Source organism: Perissodus microlepis, chromosome 22, assembly GCF_051167445.1.
Source record: "Perissodus microlepis isolate ML-2025 ecotype Zambia chromosome 22, ASM5116744v1, whole genome shotgun sequence".
Classification (NCBI taxonomy): domain Eukaryota; kingdom Metazoa; phylum Chordata; class Actinopteri; order Cichliformes; family Cichlidae; genus Perissodus; species Perissodus microlepis.
The window spans coordinates 15,273,477-15,284,543 of NC_140481.1; the positions used below are offsets into that span (position 1 = coordinate 15,273,477).

General features: G+C 42.3%; 1 protein-coding gene across 1 annotated transcript; it reads right to left on the reverse strand.

The window, feature by feature from the left end:
• Positions 1-742: 742 nt before the first annotated feature.
• Positions 743-11,021, reverse strand: mrpl3 (mitochondrial ribosomal protein L3). Its single transcript, XM_084919764.1, has 10 exons — positions 10,802-11,021; positions 7,754-7,935; positions 7,568-7,659; positions 6,506-6,604; positions 4,554-4,653; positions 4,402-4,462; positions 4,044-4,155; positions 3,853-3,930; positions 3,603-3,680; positions 743-969 (listed from the first exon to the last, which is right to left on the reverse strand). Exons 1-10 carry the CDS (start codon positions 10,873-10,875, stop codon positions 820-822), a joined length of 1,026 nt encoding a protein of 341 aa, XP_084775890.1. The 5' UTR covers positions 10,876-11,021; the 3' UTR covers positions 743-819.
• Positions 11,022-11,067: the final 46 nt, after the last annotated feature.

Genomic DNA, 11,067 nt, shown 5'->3' on the forward strand with positions numbered 1-11,067 from the left:
GATACACACTAAACAACAGTCAAACAGTTAGGAGGACATGATTTTCATCTGATAACTTGCTACCCACAAAAAGAGGCGTCCACACTGTGCCTAAGGAGCTCCGTTAACCCACAAACAGTCTGCCTCATTTAAATACTGCTGAACACAAACACGCAAGCACAGGCTTAAGCACCCAGCAGTTCCTCCTGCAACATTAATGTCCTCATTTATCCTCTTATGCACAAATGTCAACCTTTGTCAGCCTTCATCCCTGCCTCTCTCTCTCTGCCACCTTTAGCTGCCCTCCACTCCTTCACTGGCTCATCCCCACCTAAAAAAAACAAAACAAAAATAAAACTCCTTTGTATTTGCTTCCCTGCTTTATACCCAATTCATTACTCCTCCCATACCAGCCTATTCCTTCCCTCCCGTCTGTATTCCCCTCACTGTTTCATACACTCATTTCCATCCCTCCCTCTTCCTCTGCATAGATATTGCAGTTCTCCAGCAGGCCTGCCTCACTTCTCCCTTGTTTTTGTTTCATTGTCTTTTTTTCCTCCCCATTTCTCTCCCTCTCTCTACTTGGGGATCCTCTAGTGACATCATCACTCCTACAGTTACCATGGTTTCTGAGAGGAGAAAAAAACCAAGAGAGATGTAATAACTGTTTGGATCAGACAGACATTCTTTGTGGCAACGCATTTCTCTCACTCTCTCTCACACACACACACACACACACACACACACACACGGCTGGAGAGAATACAAGGAAATACTCTTTTATTACAGGATCAAGGTACAGTTAGCAGGTTTGTGTGAAACAGTTGTGTGTGAGAGAGGTCAGGTCAGTGTTAACGATGGCTCTGTGTGAACGAACAAGTCTTCGTCGTACAGGTCTTCGTCCAGGTCACCGTCCTCTTCTGTGAAGTAGGTCGGAAAAGGAGGGTTCAGCAGGGTGGACCTTCTGCTCGGTAGCACAGTGTCTCTTACCTGGAACACATAGAAACACAGGTACTTAATTTTCTTAGTGACTAAAAACTTATTTATGAAGCAAAAATATAAATATATACAAAAAAGCAAAAGTCAGGCTACTGAAGATAACGTTACACGTGCAGTGAGGTGTTTTGTTTTGTGAGCGATCGAGCAGCTTAGTGTGATGGACGAGCTGCACGACGGTATCTGATACGTGATTTAGAGGCTCTTATCTTCTCCTCCAGCCTCTTGAAACCGTGCAAAGACAGACTGGACAAATGCCTCGCGTGGGCTGTCTGCTCCTTGATCTTTAACTGAAACCAACACGGCAACTTCTCCCGAAACTTTCAAAACTAGTCCCGTAAAATGAAAGCATTTGAGGACAGTAATAAGCCATGTAGTTATTGAATGGGTCTCCATTCTAGATCAATAATCGCTAGTTTCAAAGTCTCTTACTTGTTTTTAAAGATGGCCAGTTATGTTGTATCCTCCTGTTTGTTTTACTTTATGCAAGTAAACACCACGCTACCAGAATGCACGAGCTTTCACAGATGATCATCGAAACTGAGCTAGGGAGAGATGTGAGGTTAAAACATGAAACAGCACACGTGCAAGAGGTGCACAAGTGCATCAGTAACTCATACACAAACGCCATCATCTCAGCTCATGGCAGTGTCCTTCCATGCTCTTTTACTCTGTAAATATCAGGGGGAATGTATTACCAGTTTTAAATTCATTGTTGTTCCTCAGAACATAGCTTTTCTCCCCTGGCTCTTCAACCTTTTTTTTTTTTTTAATTTCACCTAGACTGGAGCTAATACACCGCTGTACAAATTACCTCCTTTAGTCATTTATAATTGGCGGTTGGTCGTGTACTCTGCTTGAAAACAATTTGCTCCACGACGAGCATTAAATAAATCACGCTTGGAATTATTTCTGACTGACTAGTTGTTCTATTTAGTGTTTACCATCAGTCTTACTGAACCCTGAAACACAGTGCGTATACAGATGTACGAATTGCAATCAAAGACTTCGGCACCTGTGCCCATAAAAATCAAAAACTATGCCTTGATCTCCCCTTTAAGATCACGTCATTGTGCACCTTCACATCACTTCTAGTCGCGTTCCAACCGCATCCATCCATCAAGAAACCCACTCTCCCTCCGTCACCTCTTCCATCTTATCTGGTGGTACAGTGAGTCATTTCCAAGCCAGCTGAGAAATAAAATCTCTCCAGTGTGTCCTGCGTTTGCCACAAAACTCCCTGCCTGTAGTACAAGCCCGAAATACCTCGTTTAGGAGGCACTCAGTAAGTATTCTAGTAAGATCCCTGAATCACCTCCACTGGCTCAATATCGGCTCTTCAAAGCAACCCTTTGAAGGAAACTTGTTTTTATCGCTTGTATTCGTGATCTCATTCTTTCTGTCACTAACTAGAGGTCATGGCCTTTGGTGAGGGTAGAAACACAGACTGACCGGTAAATCACAGCTTCACTTTTAAGCTCAGCTGTCTTCACCACCACAGACCAGCAGACATTTGCATCACAGCTGGCGGCGCACCAAAACATCTGTCAGTCTCCTACTCCACATTCACCTGTGCATGGTTTTTACACACTGGATCTCCCTTAAGTGTGTTACATAAAAGCTTAACTTTAAAACTGTTTTGGTAAAAAGGACAATCATGGGGATCCAGATCTACAAAGTACAGTAGGTGGTGACCACTGATTGTGCAGATGTGGACAAAAACTTTTCAATGCAATGTGAATGGGCAGATGTTGTCCTCACACACCCCAGCTTGGAAGTCTGCATTGATAGTCTGGCCGCAGATGAACTCATGCAGGTGGTCAGAACAGGATTTCCTCGGAGTGAACAGGAATGCTGAAATGCTCACAGCACTTTGCAGCTGCCAAAATTTAAATAAGGATAAGGATTTTCTTTTACCTGCAGCCACAAAACCTTTTGACAGCACCTTTCCATCCCTCCACCCCCTACTCTCCTGACCCCAACATAGAAACCAGTGTCCTAAGTGATTAATCAAACAGTCAGCACTGAAACCAATAATAAAAATTATCACTAATTGCAGCCATAGATTTAATTTAAATTAATAAACCATGACTGGTCCTCATGTACAAAGGGACATTAGGGCCCCTCTGAATGATTAAAAAAAACAAAGAACAAGCATTAATAACCCGCATGTGTGTCCTTTGGGGCTCTATAATCTATAATGAATCCAGGTGTGTGTTTGTGTTGCACACAGCTGAGCTGGGTGAAATGCAACACGCATTTGTATTCATTATCGCTTGTCTGCAAAACAAATAATAGCCTGCATCTATGTTTCAGCAATACACACACACAGGGCAAGCACAACATGCTGAGTATGGAGATGGATGCTTTGGGTAATCCTAACATCGTTAAGGAGCATGCTCCCATTCCCCCACAACACACACACACACACACACACACACACACACACACACACACACACACACACTGCTGATCCAGCACTGCGTCGATGAAGACTGATCACACCGTCTTGCAGGTGTGACGGTGTTTTACAGGTGCAAGGTCACTTGTCTCTGTACGAACACTAAGCATGCTGGGGTTGACCTTCGACTTCACACTCCACTTTGACTGTGTATGATTATATTTACCTTCAGTAAGCAGTTCTTGTGCCCGGGGACAGAGCCGTTAACGTACAGCACATTGTACTTGGTATTGACCCTCCATATCTGGAAGCGGGATAGAGAAGAGGCAGATGAAAGAATATTGAGCTGAAATTGCAGGCAAGGACAACCAAGTTTAAAACTAAGGCTCTTTAAGTTTATGTGTGTGTGTGTGTGTGTGTGTGTGTGTGTGTGTGTGTGTGTGTGTGTGTGTGTGTGTGTGTGTGTGTGTGTGTACCTTCAGTCCATAAGCAGTGATGTAGGTGTTGCCCATTTGGCCGGGCATCTTCTTCCCTTTGAAAACTTTAGCTGGATCCTGGAAGCAGACGATGAATATCACACATGTTCATATTAATGGATTTTGGGGAACCAAATGTTCACGTTTGGCATGGATGAACATCTTAACAAGCGTGTGTGTGTTTGTCTAACCCCTCCTGGTCCAGAAGCTCCCGGTCTGCGATGAGTTTTGGTTTGGCCGTGAGTGGCTGGTTGACCTTTAAATCCCCATCTCTTCATTACACCTTGAAAACCCTTACCGATTCTACAAACAAACACGCACCACAAAGTTTATTTACACACGCTCAGATTTCCAGATTACTTTTATGTTGACATGTTTCTCCAGAAGGTAACAATATTTAAAAAAGGAAAGAAAAAAGGACAGACGTGTAATTTCTTGTAAAGTCAAAAACTGAACTCTCTTCAAAACGTGACGCTGGGAAAGGGTAAGAAGCAAGAACAGGAGCCAAGCAGAGGAGCGCCAACGAGGAGCTGGAAGAACATAACTTACGATTTGCCCGTGACGTCCACATACTGGCCAGGACGGAAATGTGCTGCATACAGAGGAGTGCCTGAACATGCAACAAACAAGCCTGCATTACCAATCATGCACAAAAACCTAATAAGTGATCTTTCTTCGCAAAATTCAATGTCATTTCATACCTGGCTTGATGATGGCACTGTCAGAGACTTTAAAGGCAGTGACTTTCTGCTTTGGAGGCACTCCTGCGTTCCTGAATACCTCCATTTGTTTTTCAGACCTCTGTCAGGCATAGTGACGGAGCGCAAGAGAAAAATAAGAAGCAAGGAAATAAGGTGTTAAAAGAAGTAAATGCAGTAAGAAGCAGCTGGACTTTAGCGTTTTCAAATTAACCACGGGCCTGTTATGACTGTATGGGAGCCAAACACACTCGCACACAAAACGCACTCTAGCAAGCGTACGCGCACACACTTGGCACTGAGAGTCTTTGACATTTGCTTTCACTCGGCTCGCTCTCATCTTAGCGCCTCCAGTCACTCTAAACTCACTCTCTCTCCCCGCTTCTGTTGACTGAAAATCCATCTGCCAAAGCCTCTCACTCCAACAAACTCTGCTTCTGAATAAAGAGTGATGTGGCTGTGTGAAAAGGATTCAAAAACAACTTCACGTTGGACAAGTGAAATCCTGACACCGGCCCATTGAGCATGTACTGAGGCCCAGAAAAATAAATGACACCCTAATGTATTCACACTTGTTCCTTTGTTTTTCATTTAAAAGAAGGAACATTTCGAGCATTTTAAAGCCAAAATCCTCCTTAAGAGGAGATTCTTTTTAAACCTGTTTTGTAGGAGGCAGGTTAGAGTGCAGTATATGTTTATCAGCCAGTGATGCTGTCTTACTTTTCAATTAATCGTATTATTGACTTTTGAGAGCAGTCATGGGGCCTTAAAGTTTATTACACTAGTTGTTACCAGACATAATTGTCATTTAATTTAATTGTTAACAGTTTAATTGATGTTATGCAGCCATCTTCAACCACATGTAGCTGCAGCCCCGACATCATTGTTGAAAACTCTGTCTGATATAGAGTGAAGAGTGCAGTTATTTAGGAGGAACTCAAGTATAGCTGCTCCTCCACATCGAAAGGAGGCAGGTCCTATGGGGAGAAGGCCACACGGTAGACCCAGGACACACTGGAGTAACTAGGGGGCATTGGTGTTACCCCGGATAAGCTGGAAGATGTGGCTGGGGAGATGGAGGTCTGGGCTCTCTGTTTAGGTTGCTGCCACGGGATAAGCGGAAGAAATTATGGATGGAAGATTTTAACTTTGATTGAGATGGCTGTCATGAATCGTAAAACAATGCGTCATTCGTAATGCGTCACACTTTTCAGCGTTTCTTACCTTTAAACTAGTCTGTTAGTCTAAATTTTTCCTTGTTTAGTCGACTAAGAAATGAATCACCATGAAAATCCCTGCTGTGTGTCCTCTTTATGCCATGATGGCAACACATCCGGAAGTGTCAACACACAGTCTAAAGCAAAGTTTAGCGTTCTCTCCCCAGCAGAACACTGCATAGTAATGAGGCGAGTGATGTCATTCATTTACACCCATCTTGTTTATTAATAATGTGTTTGATGGGTGCAAAATACAATCATTGACTGTTAACTGGAATTTCCATATGAAATTACCAATTCATTTCCATTTGGGGGGGAAGGGGATGACAAAGTTATGCATCCATAAAGCTGTCGCACTGATGAAATATAGCGAGAACTAACAAATACGCGTTAGGTCTGTACAGTATGGCTGAGCGATGTTTTCAACTCGTGAGTCAGCTGCACACATCGTTCAGTCGTGGACACTCAACACTTTGACAGGATAAAGTGTTTGGCAGCAGAGGCTGGTGTTACAATTCAGTACAAACTCAACACGTTATCACCAGCTCAGGCCTCGTGTGAACACTCACCACAGCTTGACTGAATGAAAAAAATATGCTTTGTGAAAAGTACGAAACACTTAACATGAATTGCCGTTTTTAAAGGCCAGTGGCCATCTTTGCAGGATTGTTCTTCGAAAGCACAACCAGCGTGAAGCGCTGTCAAATGCACAAATTCAACCACACTTTTTCTACTTACGTGGAATGGGGACACATTTTTTCCTCCTACAATGAGAGCAGCAGAGTGTCCATCGTATTCTTCTTTGGACAGGTACTTTATTATGTGACAATCCTGCACCTGGAGAAAACAGATGCTGCATTATCAATCAGGTAGACAGCGCTGCCGCTGTACTTAATCTAATAAGAGCCAGGGCCACAGTCGTGATGAATGATGATAGAAATAGATGGTGGAAGAGTCTGGTGCAATATAATAATAACAATCAGCAAAGAGATAAATTCATCAAGATACATTACTGTAACAACAACTTTGCATCATTACACACATTGTACAGTGTGTGCGATATCTGCACAACTGATGAAGGACATACATCACGTTAAAGTTTCATAACTTCTTTTAAAACCCACCATTTTAACCTGCCCTCCTGCTCTCGTTCCATTTGTGATGATGACCCTTCAGCTTCAGTTCAGATAAAAACATGAACCCAAAAGCTAAAGTGGTGGGAGTAATTTCAATATTCAACTTGTCATCTTCTCTTTTTTTGTGTAGACCATTAACATTTCAGCTGAAGAGAAAATGACTAACTGTGACCGAAGTGAGTCAGCAGATGGGGATATGAGTTTCTTTATTGCCTTGAATCTCATATTAAAGAGAGGCGATGACAAAATTCAAATATCTGTCCAACTGTTAACATTGACATTTCACTGAAAGTGAAATGCAAGTCGTGATCAATAAAGAGCAAAATGAGCACAAGCAGCCAGTGGTCGCTTCAGTTTACTTTAATGACAGATAAATCGATGGGAATAAAACGTGGTCTGAATAAAGCAAACATCTAGTATCTGCTCCTCACACCTTACTGTAAAAGAGGACGAGCTTGTTTTAAATGTAACATCAAAGTCTGAAGGTGAGATTTTGTGTCCTAACTTTGCTATTCTTTCCCTCCACTATACTGAATAATCCAATTCATTAAGTTCATACATACATAATAAACATAAATGCCCGTTATCACTCCTGAACACCTGAAGACTATCTGCAGCTATTATGGATCAAAGCTAAGCCACAGCAGAAGCAGAAGTGTGATACCTGTAACATGGTGACTACATGTCTTTCGCCTGTTTTCGTCCAGACAGGCACCATCCCCAACTTCACAGCAACTAACCCGACTCTTCGGCTCCCTGGTGAGAGAACAGAGGAAAACATGCTGAAGTTGCCAAGTGGATGGAAACGAGAACCATAACAGACACGGCTCTAACTAATACTTGCACCCACCTTCTGTCCACTCATGTCGAGGCCACGGCTCATCTTTGAGTGGGTTGAGCTTTTCAGCCGTTTGCCGTCTGTATTCCTCTGCCATGCTCTTCCTCATGTACTCCTGGTTGTCCTCTGTTAGGTTTTCCTCAAACCATGTTGTGGTTTTCACTGTCCTGATACAACCAACCAGCAGGGCAGGACTGAAAGAGAAAACAAACCATGTAACGCCCACAGTTAGAACAACAATGGTCAGACACACTTGCTTCCAAACAACATTACCACAGCCAAATATTTTAAAATAGCAAGAAAATAATCATTTTAATACTGTTATGTTGGTGTATGCTCATATTAAGCAGTAACTGTATTAAGCTTTAAATGACAAGATCTACAAGTAATCCTTCTAGCGTTTGTCCCGCATGGCAGGGTCTGCTTTGCGTCTCCATTTGGCACGACCGAGGGCGTCTTCCTTTATTCTATCCTTCATGTCTTCCTTTATTCTATCCATCCACCGTTTCTTCGGCCTGCCACGGGGTCGCTGGCCACCGGGCTCAAGCCTCATTGCCGTTTTTGCCACTGAGCTGTCGCCTGAGCGTAATACGTGTCCGTACCACCGTAGCCGTGCCTTGCGCATTTTCTCCGTGATTGGTGCGATGCCAGGTCGCTTTCTGATGTCTTCATTCATGACTTGGTCCTAACGCGCTAGGCCTTGACACCATCCATACAGGGCAACTGGGCGGACTACAGTCTTGTAAATCTTCGCCTTGAGATGGTCTGGCATTCGACGGTCGCATAGCACATCCGTCACCTGACGCCACTTCATCCATGCGGCATTGACCCCAGCTCGCATGTCCGGAAGAATATCCCCGTTGCCACTGATCATCGATCCAAAGTACTTGAATCGGTTGGCCTTCTTCAGGTCTTCCCCGTCGATGTTAATAGTGCCATCAGTTTGGGGGCCAGCTTCCATATACTCGGTCTTCTTGATGTTGAGTCTCAAACCATGATCGGCCAGGTGCGTCTCATGGTTTGAGACTCAACATCCATGAGTCTCAAACCATGAGACGCGACAAGATCTACAAGTAATCCCTGTAAGGAAAAAAGACCCTCAGGCTTCAGATTGCCCTAAACACTCAATTTTCCCTACACTTGGCCCTGTACGATTTCAGCAATAGCACATATCCCTAATAAAGTCATCTCAGGCAATCAGCACTAACTCTGAGCATAAACGTCCCACCCTATGCCACTGAAAAATCATTTTAAGTTTTAGTTTAATTTCTCAATCACTTGATAACTCAAGATTTCAAGTTATTTCCTCAGAGGTTTGCATTAATAAGTTGAAATTTTTGGAAAACCCCAAACTCTGACTTATGAATGCTAAAAAAAAACAACAAAAAAAACTTTTAGTGGCAGAAAAAAAATGTCCACCTGTCTTCTGCTCAGACTTTCTGTTTATGAGGTGCAGACAACAAGAAGAAAGCTGGTTTAAGGAAAAAAGAACTAAATGACTTGCTTCTGACAATGGATGAACTGGGACAGCACCAAAGCCCAGTACATACAAAACAATGATTCATTCAAAGCTTCTCTGATAGAAATAGGTTCACAATAGATCCACATTAATGCACTGAAAATCCTTAAAGCACCACTGGATAATCTACACTGAAATTTGCCTCACTGCTTCAGATCTCAAACTACTCCTCAATTTTAGTTTACTTAGTTAAAAAAAACAACAAAAAACAGTCATCAGTCTGCTGCTGCAGTGAGTCGGGTCATTGCAGTGTCCTTGCTGATGCATTAACAAACAGATCCAGACATTTACATAGACAGTTTGAGCATATTAAGTGTCACATGGGACTGAGTGAAGCCTGGTGGCTCGTTGTTATTTCAAAGTATTCTTGCCTGCCTGTAGAGGGACATCAATATTCCTGATCTGCAGTGTTACAGGTTAATGTGCAACTGTAATGATGAAATCTGTCTCTAACACAGTCATAAAAGACTTTTGTTCCCAAATTCAGCAATCACATAACAGCTATTAATCAAAAAAGGTATATTTTTACAGAAGGTCTTCTTGAAACCTGAACTTTCATAGGAAAAAAGGACAAAAGCAAAATGAAGAGGCTTATAGCATCATACAGAATAAAGGAAATGTTGATATTTCCTTAAACTTTGCTTTTTGGTATTAAATATAATATTTCAAACAAAGGTTGGTATCAGACATCTAACCACTGCTAAATAACCAGACTCTTGATATTTATCTATAAATAAGATTACTTTATTCCTCTGGCACATAAGGAGGAACGAATACCAAGATATCACAAAAAACAAAAACAAACAAACAGTACAATAGCTGTATTGCCTAGAAATTCCCTGCTCTGTAAAGTAGGCAGGTGTCTCTATTGATATGCTTCTGTTTATTGGGGTTTAATTTCAGGTGATGGCAGTTGTGGCAGAGGTGGTGAGGAGGTCCTTCAGTATGGATGTCATACATATTCTACGTTGTGTGTGTGTGAGTGTTAGAAAAAATCGCTGTCTGAATGTTTGTGTGATTGGGTGAATATTATTTGTAATATGAAACGCATTGAGTACTCAACATGAGTAAAAAGGCGCTACAGGAGCATCACAAAAGTAAAATACTGAGGATATTAATACTTTAACTTCATACAGAGAGTGAATTTAGTGTTTTTACAACCACAATGTTGATGAATATGTTACTGTACTGACTGGGACTGTGGAGTAATTTTATGTTCTCTATAACAACCGCTCATTATCAAGCATGTCATGTAGAGCATTAAAGATGGGAAAAGACTACTTTCTTTATAAACCATTAAGTGAAAGTCAAACAGTCTGTTAGATCAAACGGGGGAATCTCAGAAATGACAGGAGATGATAAATCTCATTCCTCTACTAGGAACAGAGGCAGTTTATTACGTTACTATTTTAAAGAGACAAACTCGAGATATTAAGCTTAAAGCTTATGAAATTGCAAAATTAAACAGCAATGTCACCCTGTGGTGTCCAAGCTTCAAACTGCAGCTTATGTTAGCATGGCTAGCCCGTTAGCATCCTTACCGTTCTGCTGTTGCACGAGGAGGGATGACACGAGTCCCCCGCAGAAGAAGAAACCGGCAGCTCCACGCGGCCATTGCGCTCTCTAAACTATACACTTATACATATAAAATTAAACCTTCAGAAGAAAGACAAGCCTTCACTGAGGACTCTCATACACGCCTTAGTTTTCTGTGTAAATGTCACCCTGCATACTTCCGGTGCTCAATCATAACGGCTCCGTAGAACCGGTGCTCAGGGCAAAGGTTCCGCTCATGGCAGCCATTCTA

Excerpts from the sequence above, each read along its gene's own strand:
- mrpl3 (XM_084919764.1), bottom strand. The coding sequence starts at position 10,875 with ATGGCCGCGTGGAGCTGCCGGTTTCTTCTTCTGCGGGGGACTCGTGTC. Across the intron at positions 4,463-4,553 it reads CAGTGCCATCATCAAGCCAG|GCACTCCTCTGTATGCAGCA; the intron begins GTATGAAATGAC and ends TTGCATGTTCAG. Across the intron at positions 3,681-3,852 it reads TCACTGCTTATGGACTGAAG|ATATGGAGGGTCAATACCAA; the intron begins GTACACACACAC and ends TCCCGCTTCCAG.